Below are 26,871 nucleotides of genomic sequence, written 5' to 3' on the forward strand. Positions count from 1 at the left end.
ACAGCATTTGATAACATTCGTTGTGATCCCCTCCTTCTTTGTTTTGAGGAATGCTTTAGTGATTCTGGATTTATAAGATTCTGATCCTATAAGTGCTTACGTGCATCCTTGGACAGCATCAGAGCAACCTCCTGTATGTGTGGAGCATTATCTTTTTCATGTCCCGAATCTAACCATTTCTGTCCAGCTTGGATACAATGGGCTTCACTTATCAGAGCTTCGCCAAGTTGTATCTCTTAACCATACTTAGTGATGTCGACAGATATAAGTAGTATGTAACATCAATCAAAGATGAAATGTCTGGAGGCAGAAGGTTATGAAGATCAAAGATAAGAGAAGGAGAACAGAGAATGAATAGTGCGGAAATGAAGGAACAATGAAGTCTGAGACGATTGATTGACATTTTGCAAATGAAGTATTTAATTCATGGTTCTCAGATTTTACCAAGATATTCTGTAATGTTGTATCCAAATGCATTTGGCTATCACCATTTGTGTTCTCGTTCACTACAGTATTAATAAATATAGGTGCGCAGCTAAGATGTTTGTGAAAACTATTGTATATTTTGAATAGAAATAATCATATAACAAACAATCCTATACAAATTAGCGCTAAACAAATATTTCGTCTTAGTTCGACTCCTTAGAAATGTGATTGCTCAAACCTACACCACAGCAAATCTGAGACCTCGTAGCAAGTATCAAACATTCGCATGACCATTTTATCTATTTATTCAAATTCAATCAATCTACGATTTCGTTTGTTTCTCATATAATTTTCTACTTAAGTAACTAACTAACTCACTCTCAGTCAATCTACTTCATAAGTGATGGATTTTTACTAAGTCGCAAGGTAAAATATTATTAGGGTGTCAAATTTTAATTTCATTAAATTGACTAGTCTCATTCTAGAACGCTTCATCATACGTAATTTGTAGAAATTGGTTGATCCATTTTCATTAATATTTGTTTATTTACTTGTGATAAATCATATCCACTTCAATTTTATAAAGGTTTATCAAGAGGAAGTGAAGATTACCAGATGCTTCACAAGTTACAATTATCATAAATAAACCATTAATTTGTGTATTTTCATTCATTTTTAGAATCCTTGTAAAGTAGTAATAAAAATGTTTTCTTTTGTTTTGTAGACTATTAATAAAATTGAGCAATAAAAAACTCTATACTTACTGTTTATTAAATAATTAATGATAATTTTATTGGTTATATAGGAACTCTTGGTAGTATCCTATTACAGATATGAATTACATTGATTTGACATGCCATCTTAGTTCATGGTTGGTTAACCCAATATTTGAAGATAACATCTGCTAATGAAAATGATTAACTGCAGAGTAGTTAGGAATCGAAAGGCGGTAGAATATAAAGTTTGCACACTGACTGAAGTTAAGGTAATGAAACATTGAACTTTTACTGATTGATTTATGTGTATTGTCCTCACTTTGTTCAGAATGGCTTTACTAGTAGAGTGCTCTAGTCTTAATGTTATTCAAGATTATAAACGTTCCTTTAAAGTTTGATGATAGATAATTTAAGTTAACTACTTACAAAATTGCAATCAAATTTTACCATCCTTCTGTCTCAGGTCTTTATGTGGAGTATAATTAATGACCAACCAGTGTGATTGTTACTATGCGGATTAATGTAAGTACTTTTGTAGATTTAAATCATGAACTGACTTTACCTAGAAAACCATAAAACCTAAGTGTAAGTACATAGCTATTTCATCTTATTATAGGAATCTTTGGATGTGAACATCTCTAACCTCCACAGAAAGTGAAAAAAACTGCTGAGAACTTTTATACTAGTTAAAATTAGATATACATTGAGAAATTCTTTATGTAATTGTCTAGTTAAAGTCATTGTAAGTCTTAAAATTGAGAATGGAGTAATTTGTACAAATTTTCCTCATTAACCAAATACACTTATTTAATTCCATTAGCTAATCTAAAAATTTTATTATTATTCTTTTCAAAAACCATAAAAAATTCTCTTAGTATTGTTTGTTTGGATCTTCCCAATGATGTTTAGGACTGTAGTTGATCAGTCTCTTATTGGCATATGTGCATACTGTGTGTATTATCTCGATATAGCCTTAATTCACAAGCATTATAGGCAAAGATGGATAGTGGCTGACGAGTCCCAAATAGGACGAAACGTGCGTCCTTGATTCCACTTCTAGCCACTATCCATCTTTGGTCATTAAAAATTCTATTTTTGTTTTTAATTAGTTTCACAAAACATAGTAATTGTCAAATATAATAATGTCATACTTTCATGAAATCTTTTACAAGTACATTAAACATAATATAGATAATTAAATAACTAAACAAATATCTAATAATAACTAAACAAACGGTCAATATTACATGTCAGTGCATTTAAAAGACAACTAGTAACTAAATAATGAACTAACTACCATTTATTTTTATTCTGCTAAACTATAAACGTTAGTTAACTAAACTTGTCGTCTACCTACTAATGTCAATGTAATTAGTGTTTTTTTTCTTTTAATAAATGAATTATTTATCATGTACATATAACCGTAGAAGAATTAACCCAGTTTAGAAAAACAAAACAAAAGAAGGAACTAATCACATTATATTGTCTAAGGTCATTTGAAAACAAAATCTAATACTGAAGTAAAATCTACTAAATGAACAAGATATTGTATATATTTATCGTGAAACAATCCTTTCTTTTTTCCTCTTAAGCTTATGTAACTAATGACTAAATGATATTGATGAATGTCATAAACTCAAATGAACTGATTTTAGAAACTGTTCAGCTAAAAGTTATGTTTTTCTTTAGTAAACAGGATATAAATGTTTGGGAAATATTTGGCACAATCAGTTGTGTAATTAATAATTGTTTAAAGCAAAATTCTGTGAGTTTCGCACAGAACATAATTGTTTATAAGAAGATAAGGTGTAGTACGCAAATTAGCTAACGAAAGTAGGATATTACAATAAGATTTCATTTCAGCCTATTATGTATAAACAAGAAATAATGTGCAGTTGTTTAGTATTTTTAAGTTTACTTCATCAGTTAATAATTTAATTGATTATAAGCTAAGATGGATAGTGGCTAGCAGTGGAATCCAGGACGCGCGTTTCGTCCTATTTGGGACTCGTCAGCTAGATGTACCTGCATCTGAGTTGATTTTCACTCTGGGACTCGAACTCAGTACCTTTCGCTTCAATCGCCATCGCGTTATCCACTTAGCTAGGAAGAAACGCACGTCTCAGATTCAACTGCTAGCCCAATATCCATCTTGCTTATAATGCTTGTGAATTAAGACAATATCGAGGCAATACGCACAGTATGCAGATATGGCCAATAAGAGGCTGACCAGTTGCAGTCCTAACCATCAATGGGAAGATTCAACCAAACATTACTGAGTGAATTTAATTGGTTGTTTGATAATTTTGATAGGTTAGAAATTTGATATGTATTTGGTGGTAATTCCACAAACTCTTCACAATGTAATCAAATAACGATATACAAAATCAACAAAACTGAAAGTAATTTAAACGTATGATAATAAACTGTGAAAACTGTATATCCAAAGTACACAACCTCGTTATCTTCCACTATCATAGACCACAATCTTACAGTTAGAAAAATTATGACTATAGCGTTTAAACTGAGTCCTTCGATATTTGAAATGGGCTTTGTTGTTGAATGCCAGGCAGTATTAAACCTAAGAATAATAATAACTGGAATTTATTTCCATTTTTATGGCATCAAAACTGTGGACAACCACATTATTGGTCATAATAAATATTAGAAGTGTGGTGTATGCTACTTATGTCAACTGACATAAGTAGTATGTAACATCATTAAGAAGTGAAAAATCGGGTGGGCAGAAGGCTATGAAGGTGTACTTGAAGAAATCAGAAACGAAAATAGAAAGTAATTATAACTTCAAAGAATCTTGTATAATTTGAAGGACCAATGATAGAAGTTTACAATTGATCTATTGAATATGTGATCCTTATAATTTACAAAAAGACTTTGTAATCTTGTTTTTAATTACAATTTTTTTTATCCCCACCTATGTTCTCGTTTACAACAGAAGTAATTAAAACTAGACAAACAGAATATTATCTATAAACGATTTCTCAAATAAAATAATAATCTCTATAAGTTTTCGAATAAGTTTGTTTAAATACTGACACACATCAATGTTCAAGTGATAACTTGTATACAGATAAAACAAACTCTTCAGCACATCTTCTATGAATTGATGTAATTTATGCAAATATTCAAGAATAACATTCTCTTGAAAAAAAGATTGTACATGAACAGCGGTCGTTTGAAGTTTTCATGCATTAGAAATGATAAAAATAAAACTATTTAATAATTAGCCAATAATTCGTTTTATATTTTGATTATTACTTTGATCTTATTTGAATCTATCATAAATACTATTTAATTATTAGAATGAAACAATATAGGCTAATTATTAATTGTTTAAATATATTACTGCTAAGTAAATAATAAGTAGTACTTATTTTGTAATCAGTTCTATTTACTTTACTTTACTTTTGTAGTATCATTTTAGCTTATTAGTTACTTAATAACATAGTTTTAAAGACTACCTATATTATGCCCATAGCAACCATTTTAAATTATTTCAAATTCTTTTTAATGTTACTATTTAAAGTGTTTAATGATAATTGACATTCTGAAATAAATTGTATGATATTGTAATTACTTTTGATGGAGTTTTAATCTCTGAGCTAGATGATTTGGATCAAAACTTCATCGAAATCATCCATTTGAGCTACAAATCTTCTCCACCATCTCTGTAAATACTTTAAAACGATTTTATTTTGTTGTTGATTATTGTGATACATTTTTACATGTTAAAAAATGTTTGATAAATTTGATTAACTGAATTGTAAACTTCTTTCGATTTTCATTGTTAATCAGGTTAATATTAAGTAGTAGGTTCAGAAAAAAAGACCCGATGTAGTTAAATATAAGTTACTAGTAACATATAAGTTATATAAAGGTTTTAGTGATATAACTAGTACCATTAGAGGTACTTTCATTATATGATTGTTTAAAAGTATGGTAGAAATGAATTTTTTTCTTCTATAGTTTATGAAAACGGATGAGGGGGGTAAATGTATGTAAACAAACTTCATTTAAGACATTATTTTTTATACTAGATCGGGTGAAATAACGTGAATTCCAAAAGTGAAATATAAAAAAATACAAAACGATTCACTGTAAGACAAATGGTGTGAAACATTTGACCAAATGAAACATTACTTACTTACTTACACCTATTACTCCCAATGGAACATAGATCTCCGACCAGCATTCTCCAACCCACTCTGTTCTCAGCCTTCCCTTCTAGTTCTATCCAATTTTTGTTCATTCTTCTCATGTCTGTCTCCACTTTTCGGCGTAGTGTGTACTCTGGTCTTCCTCTTCTCCTTTGGCCTTCAGGATTCCATGTGACGGCTTGTCTTGTGATGCAGTTGAGTGATTTCCCCAATGTGTGTCCTATCCACTTCCAGCGATTCTTCCTAATTTCTTGCTCCGCTGGATCAAATCTGGTTTGTTGTCTCCCACAATAGTTTGTTGCCGATAGTATCTGGCCAACGGACTGAAGTATCTTGCATAGACAACTGTTAATAAACATCTGCATTTTCTGGATGATGGCTTTCACAGTTTTCCAGGTTTTCGCCCCATACAATAGAACTGTATTGACATTTGTATTGGAAATTATGAGTTTGGTGTTGGTTGACATTCAGTTGTTTTGAGTTGCAGATGTTCTTCAGTTGTAAATATGCTGCTCTTGCTTTTCCTACCCTCGCCCTCACATCTGCATCTGATCCACTGTGCTCTAGGATTATGATTTATTAATTCAAAAGTAAAAAAACAAACACTTTTATATTTGCTTATAATAGATACTTTGATATACTTTTGAACTGAAGTAAACCTAAGGATTTTTGAATTTATAATGAACTCAATGAAATATTCAATATAACGTCAATTCTGAAGTTAATTGACTCTTTGAGGGCCTTAAAAAGACATTTACAATATGTATGCAAAAACACATATTTATGCCATTTATGAATATAAAAATAATATTGATAATAATGGAATGACATTCATTAAATGTAGTCTGGGACTAAAAGGTATCTTAGATAGTTTAATTAGTAATGTAAACAGTTAATAAAGTGATGACTAAGACAATTTAATTTTTGTATTGATAACCATTGTTAATAGCAGTGCCAGTAATTTTATAACAACTGTCATGATACTAATAATGTTATCAGAAGGGGGGTTTTGTGGAGATTTTAGTATTTTTATATAGTTGAGATCATTAGTCAATTGAAGCTAGACCAAGATGGAAAACCTGGAAGCACTGGACGGCCGTGTCGTTCTATTGTGGGACTCATCAGCAGTGAGCATCCACGATCCCGCCTCACGAGATTCGAACCTAGGACCTACCAGTCTCGCGCCTGAACACTTAACCGATAGACCTTTGAGCCGGCATCCAACGGTGTTGGTGTCTAACTTTAACCAATGCTGAGGAGCCTCACAATAGGACGAAACGGACGTCCAGTGCTTCCATGTTCTCAGTGGTGGTCTAGCTTCAATTGACTCATGATCTCAACTATATAAAATTATTAATAATATTAACCGATAGAAAGTACGTTAAGAAAAAAGCAACCATTGGTAAACTCATCTAAGATCACATAGTTATATTACACGAAGAACAGTTATGAAATAACTCTTTATATAACTTGTCCTTTAGAAAAATTTCTTATTCTTTTAATATAGTGTACAACATAAGATTCTTTACTGTTGATCAATATTTAAGTAGTATATTCGAGTTATTTATAAATATTATCATTTTTAATTGATAAAATTAATTCACCCATACCTATATGTTTTTCTTTTTGTCAAGATCTATATACAAATGAAATCATTGTAACACGTTTCCAAATTGGTTATCAATATATGTATAAATGGAAAATTATTCATGAACTATATAATTCCTATCGACTCACTAATGAAAAGATTAATAATAATAATAAAATAGATAATCAGATTTATATTATAGAAGGATTAGCAAAGATTATTAGTGGACCAAATTGTGATATGAGATTATCTGTAAGTGATTGTATACAGACATTTTTCTTTTCTTAAATGTATAAACTGCATTTTGTAATTGTTTTGAATTCTTAAGGCTTTAATGAATAGATTGGTTTATACATATAATAAATGGATCCGATCAGTAGAATTAGTTATCTCTAATCAGTCAGTCAGTCAGCTACAACGTAGGACCAGGCACATTTATGCATCGGTCCAAGTTGCCATATCTCGTTAGCACAACAAGATGAACACCGGATTCATAGAAATAGTTAATTTAGTGGTGGTAGTATATAAAAGATAGGTTGTATATAAGAGTATAGTATAGGAAAGAAGAACGTTATGAAGCAATTTCAATCTTAAGGTTTAAGGGAAGACAGGGAGTGTATACACCTACGCCATTGTGATCGATTCTGAGCCATGTCACCCAGAGTCTCTAACCATTGGTTACGATAGTCACACAGACCCGAACCAAGTAGTCTGCATCTGCCAACATGGCTCAGACTAGAAGTTAGTGACTTCAAGCACTGATGCCACGTTTTAGTTTGGCCACCCTTAACTCTCTTCCAACCATCCCCAATACTAGTCAGCATTGCGCGTCGTGGTAATCGGTGTTAAGGCATACGTAACACATGACCCAAACATCTCAGTCGATGAAGATTCATTACCTCATCAACTAATTTACCATCATTCCCTAATACCCTGTGTCTAACCTCAATATCACTTACCTGGTGATCCCTTGCAAATGCGAGCAATATTTCTAAGGCATCTGTGGTCAAATACTAGTAACTTGCGAGTGTCTTCTACTCTTAATGGCCATGTTTCACAGCCGTAAAGTAGAACAGAGCGAACTGCTGCACAGTATACTCGTCCCTTAATAATTGATAGACAGATATCTCGTCTTCACCATGGGTGACGTAAGTTGGCAAAAGCCAAACGAGCATTTTGAATCCGTGCTGAGATTTTGTCAGACACCAACCTATTAGGGCTGATCAGACTTCCAAGATAAGTGGAGTTGTCAACGCATTTGACTACTTCACTAAGTTATAATGCTTCTAACATTCCAGAAGAAAATGATATGAATAATCTGTAAGAACGTTTTAGTTGTTTTCAAAGTTTCTTTTGTTATGACTATTGAAACTAAAGTACATGATTTACTTCATTCAATTTTATTGAATAATATATATGCAGATACAAGAGATAATATATTATGATGGCAGAAGAAATTTCTGATTGACTTTAATGTGAAATTATATCAGATTTCTTTTGACTTGAGTTGATGAAACAAGACTGTTGGTTAATGAAATAACACGAAGTGTTTTTTTAATACTTCTCTAAAAGTTGAGATTAGGGGCATCAAGCACTTGGTTACCGTGGCAATGATTGCGTTTGTAATAGCATTTGAAATAAAGAGCAGTTTTGAACCACTGCAACCATTAGTTGAATAATTGTCAAAAAAATCTATCTTTATTTAGTCTTAGAACTCTACAAAATACCATTGAGATAAAGCACCTTCAAATTAGTGAGTCTCATTTTATTGATTCATTTTTTCAACCCTTTATCATTTAATTTCTTCTGTATTACTTTTTCTAAAGGCATTTTGTTTTTGTTTCATACTATGTTTATATTTGAATTGATGACTTTCTATACTGACGCCACGAAAAAGTTTTATTTTAAAATGTTGGATGCCATGGCAACTTTTTAAGACAATGACGGTTTCCTGTAGAAGTGACCATCATTTTAGGTAGTTCTCCAAGTCGTGTATATATATGTATATGAAAAAATATTTTTACACGTAAAGTATACTTATTAAAAACTAACAATAAACACCCCTTTTCAAATTTATATACGTTGATATTTATATCGGAAGATGGCATTTTACTGAAACAATAATATACACAGTTTTTCAGAACTGACATTTTAGTGAAATGATAAATTTTGAAATGAACCATTATTTCGTCTTGTAACGTTATTTGTTTGTACTTATTCATTCTATTCTATTGATGATGATAATCATTTATTTTATATGTATAATTATAAATCGTTTTTCAGCTTCATCATGTAGAAGAACCTGGAGAAATTCAAACAACTGGAAACTTATCGTATCATGAAAAGTATCCCATAAAATTCTGTCTTAGTAATGGCAGACTTTTATCATTTGAATATTCATCGCAAGATGAAATATCTTCTGTCAGAATCAAAAAAGCTTTATTATTTCAATTGCAAATGTCTTCACAAACATATGGACAACAATTTTACACTGTTGAAGTAAGTATGGTCTATATAATAGGCATAAAACAAACATTGTTAAACATCTCATTGCATTAACTTCATTTGGATACGGCGGTCAATTAAAAAAATCCCAAATAGTTTAAGTTCGCACTTCATTTGAAGTTGTCATTATATAATTTTGATTATTCGAACTGGATATGATGAATGAACCCAAGTTAACATATATGTGCACCTAAAGTATTAGAAATACTAATATATTACAAGGAACTATAGTAAAATAAAAATAGAATAATATTTGAAACTCAATGAAAGTAAACTTTGCAAATGAACATGTAAACGAGCTAATGACAGTTGTAGGTTTAAAAGAGGAAAAAGATTTTCATTATGAATGTATATCTATACATATTCATTAAATACTCATTACATTTGACTATAGTTTGCCTATTAATTTAAAAGAAAATACATGAAAATAACTTCACCGTCATTTACGTAATTCGTGATATAATAGTAATGCTAGTGTGGATTGTGTAGGAAGTACTAATAAAAGCGAAGTTTAGTTTGATGGATTGATTACAGTTTTATTAGTAATAACAACAGTATACTTAGTAGTATTAGTGTGGTGTGTTTTTGATGTCGACAGACATAAGTGGTATTTATCACCAATCAGAAGTGGAATGACTGATAGTAGAACGTTGAGTAAATTGAGGAGAAGAGAACGACAACAGAGAGTGATTGGTATGGAAACGAAGGAACAACAAAATCTGAGACAATTGATGGATGTTTTACAAATGAAGCAATTACTGTATGGTTCTCATATGTTACTAAGAGATTTTGTAATGTTGTATTGAAATGCGTTTTGGTTGTCCTCATCTGTGTTTTCGTTCACCACAGCAGTAGCATTTATATAAGCAATAAATATCATATGATCAAATAGAAACAGAATTTAAACATTCTAAAATAATTATCAAAGTTTTTTAATTGTAAAGACTTGCATATATCGATTTGTAAAACAATTCTAAAACCTCTCTGATTAGATATAAGATAATCATATGATAAGTGATTAATGAATACAATGATTAGAGTTCTTGACTTAAACTGGTTATCATATTTGACATCCAAGAAACAATTTGAAACGTCTTTAAAAGGATGATAAGTGGATATAAATTGTTTAGCTTTCTTTTTTGACTTTATATCCATCATTATTAATACTAAGCTCTTCTTTATTTATATTGATTATATGATCTATATCATAATTTGCTATTCATTAAAAATACAATGTTCTATTAGTTTAATACTGTTTCTATGTTTTACTAAAAAATATAAATATTTAGTACATGAACATTAGGTTCAAAACAAAACAATAATTTACAATAATGAAATAACACTCTTCGAGTACATACGTTACGTAATAATTATGTAATGACATATCGATTTATAAACTAACATTAATTAATTGAAAGAAAGAGGATTAATACTAATCAAAGTTATTATTCGAAAATCAAGCTGTTGCTACGTTGCATAATATATAAAAGTAGAACAAGGAACTAATAAAATATTTTAATAAATGGTCAGTAATATAGTAGTTATATAAAAATCAAGAGACGAATATAGAGAATAAATAAAATACAAAAATATAAAAATGAAAGGAATAAAATAATTGTTTACAAAAGTTCTGCTACAAACTCCGCTATACCAATAGCCAATAATTAACTTTTTCTTTATTGAATAAAGAAAACAAACAAAAACAAAAACAACAAAACACTTAAAATATTTTCAAAAAAAAAATTCAATTGTTTCAATGTTCAATTATTAAAAGAAAAAATATTTTTATCAAGAGAATTAATTCATTATCATATTTTGACATAATTAATTTTTAAAATTTTCAAAAATTTATTAAAATTTAATTATTATTTTAAAAAATTATTATTAACTATGATTTAATTAAAACAATTTTTCTAAGATTTTATTAACACGAATGAAATTTTATTAATTTTACTAGTTGATATCATGAGTCAATTAAAGCTAGACCACCATAGAAAATCTGGAAGCACTGAGCAGCCGTTTCGTCCTATTGTGGGACTCCTCAGAAGTGTGCATCCATGATCTCGCCTCACGAGGTTTGAACCCAGGACATATCGGTCTATCGAGCAAGCGCCTAATATCTAGACCACTGAACCGACATTCACTGGTATTATTGTCTAACTTCAACCAATCCACAAAATTGTGCCACCGTCTACCATTGTCTTCATTGACTAACTGCCTCTACGACAGGCACGGTTGAACGCCATTGGTCACGGCGTCTAGGAGTTCGAGTGAGAAGCCGTGACCAGTGGAACTCAACAGTGTCAAATGTGAGGCAGCAGCTCACCGAAGAAAATAGAGGACGGTCACTCAATATTGTGGATTGGTTGAAGTTAGACATTAACACCGTTAGAAGCCGGCTCAGTGGTCTAGAGGTCAGGCGTCCGCGTGCGAGTCTGATAGGTCCTAGGTTTTAATTTCGCGAGGCAGGATCGTGGATGCACACTTTTGAGGAGTTCAGCAATAGGATGAAAAGGCCGTCCAGTGCTTCCAGGTTTTTCATAGTGGTCTAGCTTCAATTGACTCATGATCTGAACTATTAGAAATTTAATTAATTAATTAATTACAGTAACCCCAGTAACATTCAAAATTGCATAGAATATTATAATTTATCACTGATAATAATTACTCGTAGCATTTGTCACTTTTTTCTATTATTTCTTTATATTCCAGCTTATTTTTATTGATCACTAACGATTGTGAATAAATTTTATGACATTCATTGATAATAAAATGTATTTCATTTCTTCCGGTAATTAAACAATCATAAATATTAAGTAAATTGTTGTATACATTCCCAATCGAATTTACTATTTAAACTGTATTATATTTGATTAAATACTTTAAGTTGAATTGAATAGATAAAATTTATTATTTAATTAGTATGTTACTATGGTAGTAACAGATACAATCATTCAACCTATAATATTATTTTTTTGAAAAAAGCATTAAAAATAGAATGCAACCAAAACATTTGATTAATCTGAAAATGTCCCATGTTATAAATTCAAAGAAGTTGACTACTTACTTACTTACTTACGCCTGTTACTTCCGATGGAGCATAGACTGCCGACCAGCATTCTCCAACCCACTCGGTCCTGGGCCTTCCTTTCTAGTTCTATCCAATTTTTGTTCATTCTTCTCATGTCTGTCTCCATTTCTCGACGTAATGTGTTCTTTGGTCTTCCTCTTCTCCTTTGACCTTCAGGATTCCATGTGAGGGCTTGTCTTGTGACGCATTTGACTGCTTTCCTCAATATGTGTCCTATCCACTTCCAGAGCTTCTCCCTGATTTCTTCCTCCGCTGGAATCTGGTTTGTTCTCTCCCACAGTAACTTGTTGCTGATAGTGTCTGACCAACGGATCCGAAGTATTTTGAGTAGACAACTGTTAATACACACCTGTATTTTATGAATGATGGCTTTCGTAGTTCTCCACGTCTCCGCACCATACAATAGAACTGTCTTGACATTTGTATTGAAAATTCTGATCTTGGTGTTGATTGACAATTGTTTTGAGTTGCAGATGTTCTTCATTTGTAAATATGCTGCTCTTGCTTTTCCTACCCTCGCCCTCACATCTGCATCAGACCCACCGTGTTCATCGATGATGCTGCCCAGATATGTAAAGGTTTTCACATCCTCCGAAGCTTCTCCGTCAGGTGTAATTCGATTGGTGCATCCTGTATTGTATCTGAGAGTGTTGCTTTCCCCTTTGTTCATATTGAGACCTACTGCTGCTGAAAGAAGTTGACAAGAAATTTTTATTTTTTATAATGAATTAGAAACTTATAATTCATCCTACTTTGGGTTTTTTCGGGTTATAACAAATATGTATTCCAAAAAAATCATTTAATTTTAAGATAGAAAACTCAACAACAGGTTTATTAGTTTGTCGTTCAAACTGTAACATATTTATAAATAAATAAAGTATTTGTAATATCCCAATTAGTAGAAAAATTAGATTTTCTGACGTTTCGTGACTCAGTGTAAGCCCCTTCTTCAGGGAATAAACATATTTAGTTTCAGCATATTATAATGAAGTCATATGGGGTATACAAGTTCTGTTTTTTTAGTCTTCTTCCAAAAGTATTTCATGAATTATTAAATTTTATTTTATTTGTTATTATTGTAGCGTAACTTTCATTTTGAATATCAGATAAAGCGGTACGCGTAATTGATGACGTTGGCTGATATGCCTGATGACTTCGGAAAAAAAAACAACTGACATTTACTTCATAAAATATCTATTGATTTACAGTGATTGTTTTTATTCATACTCTATAGTACCGTTAACCTTCTTATTACTCTGAATAAAGTATGTGTGCTTAGAGATAATGAGCTTATTTATGGTAGAGTATATTTTTCTAAAAAACAATATCAATTTAATCCATAGGGACATCGCCTTTCTGATGAATGATAAGGTTGAAAAAAAGTTTTTGTTTTGTTACCTACTGAATAAATACAAATAGTTTAATTTGGAAGTTAAACAATGATTTGTATATATATAAAAAATAACCGATTTCATCACTTGATAAGAGTATGATTGATTGTTGGGAAAACTTTAACAGGAATTACTATAATCCAACTAAATAATAATATAGGAAAACTTTAAATAATGGTTTTTAGAAAGTAAGTAATCTGTGATATGTGCATTCAACCTAATAAACAGTACACCTTAAATTTGTAGATGACACCAATTAAGAATAAAATCATCGAACAAATCCACTTGACATCGAAGCAGCACACACAGACCTCTATATGGATGTAACTCTACCAAAGATCGAAGAAATAAGCAGGGGCATCAGACAACTCAAGAGTGGGAAAGCAGCAGGACCTGACAATATATCAGTTGAAGTATTGAAGTTAGGTAAAGAAGTAACTGCGAACATGCTCCACGTTCTATTCAGGAAGATTTGGGAGAAGGGACAAGTATCGATAGGCTAGAAGGAAGGATACCTCATCAAGGTATCAAAAAAGGAGAGCTGAGAAAATGTGAAAACTACAGAGACATTACACTACTATTAGTACTATGAAAGGTTTTCAACAGTTTTTCTGAACCGGATGAAAGATTTAGTGGATGTTCAACGTGGAGATCAACAGAACGTATTCCGTAAGGATCGTGTGCACACATCAACTTCGTTGACCATGAGAAAGCGTTTCAGAGTGTGTATAAGAGAACATTATTGAGCCTTCTTCAACACTATGGTGTACCTGAGAAAATTGTCAACATTACGTAGAATTCATACGTCGGACAACACTGCTAAGTCGTGGATGGAAGACAGCTGACAGACGCATTTCAAGAAAGGACTGAAGTTAGACAAGGCTACCTACTCTTGCTGTTTCTCTTTGTTCTGGTGGTAGACTGAATTATGAAGACCTTCACATATGAGGGTAAGTACGGAATACAATGAACAGGTTGCATACAGTTGGACGACTTGAACTTCACAGATGGTCTAGTTCTTCTATTCCATACGCAAGATCAAATGCAGATGAAGACAACCTGTGCAGCAACAGTCTCTACATACACAAGAGGAAAAGCAACATCCGCAAATACAACACATTAAAAAAACCAATCAATTCAGGAGCTGTGGAAGAGGTGGGGAGTTTCACGTACCTGAACAGCATCATCAACGAGCAAAGAGCATCTGATACTAATGCAAAGGCAAGGGCAGCATTCCTACAACTAAACTTGGAAGGAGATGTAGTATTGAATGAGATTAATCTAAAATAATCACAGCTTATTCATAATAAATTCAGATGGCGCAAGTTAGTCACAGAACTATCATTTGATTTTGCTCATTTTGTACACATTGGGTGTTTATTACTCATCGTTTGAACTGCCAACACAGAAGAATACTGTATTAGCATAAAGAAAATATTTGTAATTACTTATCACTGAATGTTATTCAGTTTTATTTCTGTCAAATAGTTATTCAGCAACTGACTGAATTGTGTAATTTTCCTCTACAAAAGGTGAATTGTGATTCGATAATTTCGGTGGAATCGCGAATGATTGTGACAACGGTTCGTGTAGATTTGAATTTTATTGGGAGAACCAATTTCTTTGAGATCGTAGACTGACCTTACAGACAAATGTGAACTAGTACGAAATCTAAGTACAACGCTTTACATCTCTTGTCGCCAGGCGTGGTTGTACACAAAAGCAATCATTCATCTTGCTAGAATAAAATAATCTCGTTCAGTTAATAGTTATTTACATTATTTTGTGGGCTATTTTAAGTTGTCATTTTGGACGCATGATATCTTCCATCACAGACTAAAACGATTCATCTTGAAAGACCTAATTTTATTTCACACCAGTTTTCCTTAAATTTGAGTAATAAAATATGCTTCGTCTTACGAGGTAAATACATACATAGTTTCAACATAGTGATTGTTTTTTAAAATTTGACTGATGGCACTGAAATATTGGTTTTAGAAATATGTAAGTCTCCCACAAGTGATACAAACAAATTTTCAAGGGAAAAATACAAATAAAAAACAAGAAATTCTATTATATGATATCATCTAGCTATCTAGGCAGCGAACTTTCAGTCCATTCGAAGCATCCTTTCCTAAAAAAACAGTTACTGACCAAGGATATCACCCGATGTAACGTGAGTGGAAGTATCTTGAACACTTTGATGATGGTTGATTTTTCAGTTTCACAGTTAGAACTTAAATGTCGAGTTTTACTGAACATTGGACAAAGCATAAATGTGTATTTGAATAAATAAAGGAAGTAGTGTGATTTTTCTATGGTAACTAGTGTATCAACTACCTTGATACAGAGTTTTTTTTTTCGCAAACAGGAGAGTATAGAAAAATAATTGTTGAGAAAAATTTTCACTAGTAGCTAATGCCAAGTGAAGATTCAGTTAAAAACTAGACGGAATTAGATAACTATATTTTCAATATGTTGTGAAAATAGTTTTAAAATATACGGATATACTTACATGACTGTTTTAATTAATAATATACCTTATAGACTTGCTATTAGATTCCGTGTATCCATCTATATAATCTTGAAAGTTTGTTCGGGTGTATGAATGTTACCGACGAAGATAAATTTGGACAGAATTTCCTAACATTTTTATTATATTTGGTGTGTACCTTTTTAATTTCTCGTTAGAATGATATGCTAAATGCAAAAATAGATAAACAGTTTATTTTTAATGCTAAAATATATACTCTTTTGTTAAAAAAAGTCTCACGAAACTACATCTATTTAGTTATGTCATTTTCTAAATTGACTTAATCAATAAGTATATTCGTGTAGTTCGAAAGCTAAATTTCTTTGTAAATTACATACATTTAAGTTTAATGGTAGCTGTTTTTGGAGTGATTATTGATTTTTATAGTTTTCAATAATATTACTAGAAATACCGTTGGAAACTAAAAAACACTAGACAATTTTTTCTTCCCAGTATGATGTTCCTGAGTAGTATGTAAGCCCAACTCTACCAGAGGTCGAAGTTAGTTGCATGATATCGTGAGTCGATTGACGTTGGGAATGTAAGTTGCTGAATACCGGCTCAGTGTTCTAAAGACTCAGTGCTCACCATGAAGCATAAAGAGTCCGGGTTCGATCCGTAGAGACAGGATTGTGAATGTTTACTACTGAGCAGTCCTATGCTCCCATGCGAACAAGTGTTTATATTTGGTAATATTGGAATTATTGACCAGTTTTAAAATTACCAAGTGTTTTTGAAGAAAAAATATCTATCACAAATCTGTCCTACTTGGGACTCGTCAGCTGGATGTACCTTTAGAGTTGATGTTCAGTCTGGGACTCGGACCCAGTACTGTTCGCTTCAAACGCCATCGCGTTAACCAATTAGCTACTGAGTCATGATAGCCATTTGCTTGTGCAATGGGGTGAAGTTTCAAATTCACTTGGTATTGTTTGTTTGAATCTTCCCATTGATGTTTAGGACTGCAACTGGTCATTCTCTTATTGGCCATATCTGCATACTGTGCGTAATGCCTCGATATAACCTTCATTCACAAGAGACTGATCAATTGCAGTCCTAAACGTCAATGGGAAGATTCAATCAAACAATACCAAGTGAATTTAAAGACAATATAGTTCCTTTATTGATAAATAAAGATAATCTATTCGCTTCATGGTTGTTTGAAGTCATTTACTAGTAGAATAATATTCAAAAATATTTAAATCATTATTTTTAATTACAGTTCTCATAGAAATATATACTCATGTATAATCAACTGTTTTTATTAGATAGATCACTTAGGTTCATGTCAAACAGAATATGTTCCTAAAACTGTCAATTCACATACGGTGACTATGATCAAGAAACGAAATTCAATGTTCTGTAATGATGAATATCAACCATTTTTCATAAGAGATAATTCAAAACTAAATGATCAACAGTTCACAGTAAGTTTATAATTTTTAAAACAAATAAGATTTTTTACTAGTATGATTAATTATAAATGTATTGTGGAGTTCAACCAGGTCTGTTGTGAGACATCAACTAACTGAAGATATTGGTGAATGGTTGCTCAACTTCGTCGATCGGTTGAAGTTAGACATTAACACCGTCGGAAGCCCTTTCAGTGGTCTAGAGATTAAGCGCTCGCGCGCGAGACTGATAGGTCCTGGGTCTGAATCTCGATAGGCAGGATCGTGGATGCGCACTTCTGAGGAGTCCCACAAGGAGACGAAACGGCCGTCCAGTGCTTCCAGGTTTTCCTTGGTGGTCTAGCTTTAATTGACTCATGATTTCAACTATATAAGAAAAATTTGTTGATTTGCTAGATATATCAATAGTGCGAGGGCCAATTTATTGTTTATAACGTATGAAGAATAACAGCTGTTATGAAATTTTAATGGTTAAAAAATTAATTATCATCAACAGTTGTTTTTAGGATTGTTTCTGTTAAAAGTAACAACCAAATCAGATATTTCAAAACAGAACAACTTTCTATGTTATGCATCCATTTCAAGAATGATAAAAAGGTGTTAAAACACTTGCAAGTATAAGTAAAGATTTAAAATTCAAATCTTCATGTTTCAAAACTCTTTAAAAATGCATCAATTTCGGATAAGAAGTTAGATACAAACCATTATTATAGATTATAAGCAAAGACAGATAGTGGCTAGCAGTGGAATCCAGGACGCGCGTTTCGTCCTATTTCGGACTCGTCAGCTGGACGTACCTTTAGAATTGATGTTCAGTCTGGGACTCGGACCCGGTACTGTTCTCTTCAAACGCCATCGCGTTAACCACTTAGCTACTGAGTCCTGATAGCCATTTGCTTGTGCAATGAGGTGAAGTTTAAATTCAGTTAGTATTGTTTGTTTGAATCTTCCCATTGATGTTTAGGATTGCAACTGGTCAGTCTCTTATTGGCATATGTGTATACTTCTTGCACTCTTTTATGGCTGATATTTGAATCTAATTTTTGTCATTCTGATAGATATTCTCTGTCAAATGATTTCATGGTTTTTCAAAGTTTGTTTTCTTTGTAAAGTTACCAAGTTGGCTGTTTCTAATAACAAGTATTATTAAGGGGGTTTACAATAATTCTTACAACAAACATGGTAATCCATGTCTTATTATTTATATTTTGTAGATAAATAATCGGCCTTTATATTTACAAAGTGATTTAATATGTGAATTAACACATAAACTAAATGGACCAATGACAAATGTCAACTGTCAAGAAACTTCAATTACTCAACAACAATGGTTTCCATCGTTTTCTATAAACACTTTAACTCTTAATGTAAATATGCAAATAAATCTTACTAGAGAAACTGAATACAATGATGAATTTATAGAATGTAAGTTGAACCCTTGTTTTCTACTAAACATTGTATACTTCCTGGTATCTTTTATGACTGATATTTCGGCTTGTTCAGAAGCCGATGAGCTTAACATATCAACCGACAATACAAGATCAGTTGAAACGTTTACCATTTAAAACCTCGCATTCAATGCTGCTGGATTCGTTAGAAGGAAATCGAAATAAATATAAATATATTCTGTTACGTAACACGTAGTAAATTTTCTTAAAAGGATATAAAGTACGGATATACTCATTATTTTGTCATTTCTAAGTGGACAAAAGATTTTCCTAAAACTGTTTCAAATGAATAAACAACCGTGGAAAAACATTTATAGACGATTACTTGAAGTGATAGTATGTCTGACCTGAAACTTTATTTGTTATCAGTAACAATTATAACTGTTACAGGTGATATGGAATAATAAAAGACGAATGTCACCTAAGTTATACAACTGTATTTATAACGGTTTCATAAAGTGTGCTTTTAAAAAATAGAAAAGGTGATTTCATACCAAAGTAATGGAAAATTTTAAACGTCAAAAGCGGGTTTAAGTAAAGGGAAATGATAAGATTAAATGAAATTTTCAAATGATAACCGTGCTCTGGATGAGTATAAGAAAGGTGAGGAATAATTTGACAAAACTTGAAAGTATTTATAACAAATAATTAAAAACAAAATGACTTTGAATATTCAAAATTTTGATAATTGTTTTCTGAAAGACTCTAGTGTGTTCTTATGATAGATACCAATCGGTTAAAACGTAGTAACCAGTGTCGTCTTGACCAGTCTCTAGTGTTGGTTGAATGTATCAGTCATCTGAATAACTCCACAATTTAATGCATTTTATGTGTTGAGATCCTATTCACTATAATATGTTTATTCAGGGATTCATGGAGATTTTTTTTAACAATCAGACATTAAATAAAATAAAAATGATGTGTTGGCCATATTTTTCTTTTAGTCGAGAGCGCTAAGGAATAGAGCACATAGTTTTTGTAATCATTGATATAAATGAAACAGTTTTATGGAACATTATTCACTAGCTGTAAAACACAACAATCACGACAATGTATGATTCGGATTCCACAAGGATCTGATATAAATTTGATAACGAAGCTATCCAATCGATGACTATACTTTCATTAAATCTGAAACATAAGTTATATTCTAAACCTACCGACTTTTTGTAATCAAAGATAGATAGTTCGATAGCAGTGGAATCCAGGATGCGCGTCTCGTCCTATTTGGGACTCACCAGATGGATGTGCCTGCATCTCAGAGTTGATGTTCACTCTGAGTGAATAACGTGATGGCGTTTGAAGCGAAAGGTACTGAGTTTGAGTCCCAGAGTAAACATCAACTCTGAGATGCATTTACATCCAGCTGACAAGTCCGAAGTAGGACAAAACGCGCGTCCTGGATTTCACTGCTAGCCATTATCCATCTTTGCTTACAATTTAAGAAATAGTTTCCCGTTTAAAAGAAATTAAATTTACTAACGTAATTCACATCATTTATTTGACTAGTTTATCAAATTATAGTCTATAGCGTTAAATAACTGTCACATTCATTTTCATGCTGAGATTTGTTTTCTTTTCATATCTGGTAAAGAATTTTACAAATAATAATTTATCTAACGTGAATTACTTTTGTTTCTAAGTGACATGCATTTCTTGTTGCTATGATAAGCTATTTTTCAGAAAAAAATTGATTAAAAAATTTTAGTCCTATATAAAGTAGAATAATGTAAATGTTGATAAGACTATTTACCTAATGAAAATTAACACAACTTGAAATGAGGTTAGATGAACGAAGCAAACATCTTTGATAATGTTAACATGAATAAATTTTAATAGAACTGACATATTCATGCGGAATTATACTTACTTCTCAATACTTGTTGAAAGTGAAAATTGTGATATTGTTGTCCAAAGCAATTAGTCCCTTTGATAAATTTCCATAGCGTAATAAGAAGACGAAGATTATCAGAATTATGTGATATATTGGCGCAATATATTTTGAACAATCCGATCACAAGTAATATACATGTTAAGAATATTTATATATAAAAACAAAAGGTTAACTAGACTAGAAATGAAGGGTAAGAGGAGACAAGCATAATGGAGAAATAATTTGAAAACATTTCTTACCTCATCACTCTGAATAATAAGCTGATATTACCAAAGTGGGTTTAAGGTGAGAAGAAACTGTTTTTGAAAACACAAAGAAGGTTTGAATTTTCGTATGGCTAAGGCCTTAATAAACCTTATTTTACGCCCTAGTACACATTTGTACAACATCACAAAAACCGAGTTAAGATCAATCTTATGGCCTGTTTTTATTGTGTGTTTGGCAATAGATTGATGTTAACTCAGCTTTTGTGGTGTTGCATAAAAGTGTAAAAGCGCCTATACCAAGGCTTATTGAAGCCTTAGCGATACGAAATCTCACACCTTTGTGTATTCATAAACAGTTTGTCCTCATTTTAAACCTACCTCGGCCGTTTCGTCCTAGCATGAGACTTCTCAGCAGTGTGCATTCACGATTCCGTCCGTAAGATTTGAACCCAAGGCCTATCGATCTTGCGCGCGAACGTTTAACCTCTAGACTACTAAGCTGGCATCCAACAAATACTAGTTTATTATTCAGAGTGATGAGGTTTCAAATTGTTTTCACACTATTTTCATTATTATCCATGTCTCCTCTTAACCTCCATTTCTAGTCTAGTTTATCTTGTATTTTAATATAGAGGTGTTCTTAAAATGTATGTTACTTGTGATCAGATTGTTTGAAATGTATTTATTTAATGGATTATATAGTTCTGATAATCTTCTTCATCTTATTACACTATTGAAATTTATCAAAGGGACTTATTGCATTAAATTTTCAAGAGTTCTTATGAAATACCTTATTTACTATAATTATCAATTTGATTAGTAAATCTATCGGCTAATATCGGTTGTTTGACGTTAACAGTATTCTGTAGTTCACTAAAAATGAGTAGTATATTAAAATATACTTCATTTGACATTTTTTCTATTTCGTTTACCAAGTTTCATGTTTAAATATTCATCATATTTTATTACCAACTGGTATTATTTAAAATTTTATAATAAACTTTCTTAGTATTAAAGAATATGTATAGAGTAAATCCAAATACAAAGGCTAACTCATAGAATAAGGTCACGTTAGGAAAACAGACTGTTTTTGAAAAAGAATAAACTTAGTTGTCATTTACTCGTTTGTAGAAATTGTGGTTTTTGAAAAAGCTACCTTCAAAACATAATTTTATACAGGTTTTTATTTAATTCACTTAAGTTAATTATCTAGGTGTGTTTAAAAATATTATTACCTAATCTTAATCATCACATGATATCTAATTTGTCCATAGGTAGTTCATTATATACAAAAAAATTGACTAAATGCCTTCAGATTGACTGTCTAATGGTAACATTGCAAAAACCAATTATTCACAATAGATTATCGTTTTAACATTGATATTCATAATGTCATATATGTAATTGCTTTATGTTGATTTTGTAATAAGCAGAAAATAGATTGAGTGATTGTGTATGATGAAACTTGATTGTTTACACTAACAATATCCCATAATACATTAGACTTCAAAAAAAAAAGAAAACCTATTTACGCAGTTATAGTAACATTGTATATACTTGAATTTTATGCTTCTATTTAGTCGGCTATCAGTTAATTCTTATAATGAGTTCTTCTTTTCCAATCTACAATAGAGAATAAAATTATAAGTAGACGTTAACGAAATGTCTGGTTCATTCCCCCCTTTTTTGTTGCCTCATTCATGTATCCAATTAACTATTATAAAAACTCATTTCTTGTAAAATATAAACAAAGAAAAACCCCTATCTCATTTATAGTTTATTTATCCATATTTTTCCTGCATTATATACGTCAGAGTTCTAATTGTTTTCTTTTTTTTAAAAGAAATTTCTCAAATAAATTGTGCAATTCTTGCACGCGAATAAAAATGTATCTAACAGCTTAGATCTTTTCAATATCCTTAAGAAACTAAATCTACATTAAATCCACTTAGTATTGTTTGTTTGAATCTTCCCATTGATGTTTAGGGCTGCAACTGGTCAGTCTCTTATTACCGTATGTACATAATGTACGTATTGCCTCGATATAGCCTTAGAGCACAAGTATTATAAGCAAAGATGGATAGTGGCTAGCAGTGGAATCCAGCACGCGCGTTTCGTCCTATTTTAGGAATTGTCAGCTGGATGTACCTGCATCTGAGTTGATGTTTACTCTGGGACTCGAACCCAGTACCTTTTGCTTCAAACGCAGTTCCACTGCTAGCCACTATCCATCTTTGCTTATAAATTTATATTAGTTTACTTTTTGTAATCTATCAAATACAATTACGTTTTTATATTCATAAAAACCAAGACGATTAGAAATGATAATCAAATCAGTAGTGAAGTAGATAAACAGAATCTATACACTAATGACATGAAAATCTTTGAAATAACTCTGTAACATTTTGATCTTTTTTGAACAGATTCATAATAAGAGATCATTAAGCATTTCAATCATTATGAAAAATATAAAAAAATGAAACTGCTTACACGAATCACTTACGATTCTTTTTTTAAGTATGTGATCAATGAATACAATCTGTTAATATGTTTTATCATAACCTTAGTTTTCGGTGTGATGATAAAAATATTAGGATGTTATAAGCTTGAATGGCTAAGAGAAATAAAGTGATCCTAACAAAATTCAACCATTCAACTAGATCATAGAGTACTGTTTAATAGAAATGTAGAATTTCGGTTTTAATTAATTCGTTAATTGAGCAGTAAAGATATACTTTGCCGACGATCATCGTGTACTCGTAAGATGACCTTGAAAGGTGAAACTAATTTTTAGCTGGTCATAATGCAGATCATAGAAATGAATAATTAAACTTAAAATTTTGAATTATGGTTTAGAGTTAGAAGTAAAAGTTTAATTTTAAAGTTACAGTTTGAGTGTAAAAATACATTGTAACTGTTAAAGGGAATGCCTATTCGCATAACTAAATAAATTCAGGAATATATGAGTGAACTTTAAGAGGTGCTAAAGACATCTAGAGGACATAAGTAAATGTTCTGAAGGAAGTAAATATTTTGCTGGAAATGTAGGAGAATGTTAGTCATGTTAGCTATTTCTGAAAATGTGGTTATTGATCTAAAATATTAGGAGCTTCTAGGATAGTTTAAAATACATGTTTCCTATTCCTTAATGGCTTCATGTTTAAGAATTTCAATCATTGTTGTCACTATATATTAGTAAACTCTACTTACAGTTTAGTTAAACTTAAGCTATCCATCAGTAAGTGTTTGTTCTTGGAAAAACCCTCAAGAGCAGTTATTTAATTTCTGATTGTTCTGTCTGCTGAATATCAAACTAATTCTTTTCCACATAACAGAGCTTGTTTCAAACGTATAATCATCTTTCCAAAAAAAACATCCAACAATTCATGTATATTTTGAATCGTTTTTCACTGTATTACATTTCGACGATTTCAAAGAACTACAAACCTATTATTGCTTGATAGGTTCACGCTTTAACATACTAATCTTAATTACTTGTAGTGAATTTCACTTTATCTCGTTAAATTGTAAAAAGTTAGACATGTAATTCAAAAGTTTACTTTGAAAGTAAATTAAAGTTTAATGTCAGTGTAAATTAACTCAAATTAATGGTGTGAAAATTTGAATGAGTAAACAATAATTTAAGTGATAAAACAAGTTTTTTGAAATAGATTGTTTGGTTTTCAATCTTGAAATTGGTCACATTGAAGACATTTCGTAGAAATATCATGATAGTCAACTTCTGAAGAGTCCAACGCTAGGACGAAAGAAGTGTCCATGTTCTATCTTTTTTTAAATACTAATAGAGATTAATCGGTGATAGATATCCCTTTCAAACTGAAAAATATCTTATTTTCCTAACAGTTAATACTTAAAATAACAAATATGGGAAATAATATCATATAAAACAAGGTTTTACTGTTTTCAGCTGCATTTTTCGCAACCTCAATGTGAAGAGTTGAACTGAATAAACGTAGGGGAAGTTAAAACTTTTATCCATACATTATTGAATGTTATCAAAACAAAATGTAGTATCCACTATTTCTGACGATGAAAAAACAAGAATAGATCTGAATGTTGAAAATAATAAATATATTAAAGATATATGCGGCTGTTGTTAAACGTTTTCAAATGAATTTTCATGAACGAAATATTAAGTCGTAGAATTCTATAAGTTGGTTTCGTGTTCGAATGCCAGATTCCAGTATTGTTCATGTTTATATATGAATGCAATAAGGGGGTTATTTGTGGAGATTTTTAATAATTTTTATAAATAGTTGAAATCATGAGTCAATTGAAGTTAGACTACCAAGGAAAACCTGGAAGCACTGGATGGCCGTTTCGTCCTATTGTGAACTCCTCACCACGACCCCGCCTCGCGAGGTCAACTCATTGAAGACATTGGTGAATGGTTGCTCAACTTCGTGGATTGGTTGAAGTTAGACATTAATACCGTTGGATGCCAGTCGGCTCAGTCGTCTAGCGGTTAAGTGCTCGCGCGCGAGACTGATAGGTCCTGGGTTTGAATCTCGTGGGGTGGGATCGTGAATGCGCTTTTCTGAGGAGTCCCACAATAGGACAAAAGGGCCATCCAGTGCTTTTTTGTAAAATCCTTACTTAATTTATAGAGATGGACCAACAAAATAAATGTGTTGAGCTTAAATAGTGGGTAACAGGGGAATCCAAGACACATGTATCTCCTTGTTTTAAAATCGTCAGCTGAATGTATTTGAGTTACTAGCATCTTTTGTTTCAAAGTAATACAGGGCATATCCAGACAACCACTGGCCTATGCAGCGGATTAATTTTTAATTCATTTTAATCAGTTGTTTGAACTTTTTCGTAACAGTTAATCGGTCTCTTTTGATATATGTATATCCTGTGCGGATTGGGATGGTATTGCCAATACGTCCCAATTATTTTTAGACGGAGTGTGACTGTATCTATCAATATCGAGGAAATACGCTAAGTTTGTCTGTATTTCGAAGGGAGACTGGTCATTTACACTCCTAATTATCAACAGAAAGATTCAAACAACTAAAATTTTAGGTGAACGTGTTACACTTTAGGTGAAGGAGAATTACTGATTACGACTAAACTGATATCCAAAGCTGTGGAAACATAGAGACTACCAGTACATCTGTATATAAAAAATTCTTTAAAAAACTCAGATCAAAGATTTTAAGACCCTAACTTTGAACAATTGATCATTTCAAAACAAACGAGACTTTATTTGATCATAGACAAAACTTCAATAATGAAACAACGTTGATATGTGTTAAATGATCGATTTCACAGCAAATTTCGAACCGTAATCATATGTGCACTTTTTGATCGATTAACTGATGAACAATTTATTATACAAGCTATGAACATATATGTGTGGTATGTGCCGCTGATATCGACATAAGTAGTATATAACGCTAGTCAGGAATAGGATGTCTAGTAGAAGAAAGTTAAGAAGATCGATGAAAAGGAGAACG

General features: G+C 31.6%; 1 protein-coding gene and 1 non-coding gene across 2 annotated transcripts in view; one reads left to right on the forward strand and one right to left on the reverse strand.

Moving 5' to 3' along the window:
• The window catches only part of Smp_157060 (hypothetical protein), a gene marked incomplete at both ends in the record, with an annotated part of 34,676 nt that extends 8,163 nt beyond the window's left edge, over positions 1-26,513 (forward strand). The window contains 3 exons of the mRNA XM_018789632.1: positions 9,192-9,407; positions 19,055-19,265; positions 26,458-26,513. Coding sequence (XP_018655055.1) covers positions 9,192-9,407; positions 19,055-19,265; positions 26,458-26,513 — 483 coding nt within the window. The remainder of the gene's footprint in view (positions 1-9,191; positions 9,408-19,054; positions 19,266-26,457) is intronic.
• Smp_tRNA_01398_Pseudo_TTG.1.1 lies at positions 3,183-3,254 on the reverse strand. The gene has a single exon. It is a non-coding gene (tRNA).
• Positions 26,514-26,871: the final 358 nt, after the last annotated feature.

This window comes from Schistosoma mansoni, chromosome W (genome assembly GCF_000237925.1).
Source record: "Schistosoma mansoni strain Puerto Rico chromosome W, complete genome".
NCBI lineage: Eukaryota > Metazoa > Platyhelminthes > Trematoda > Strigeidida > Schistosomatidae > Schistosoma > Schistosoma mansoni.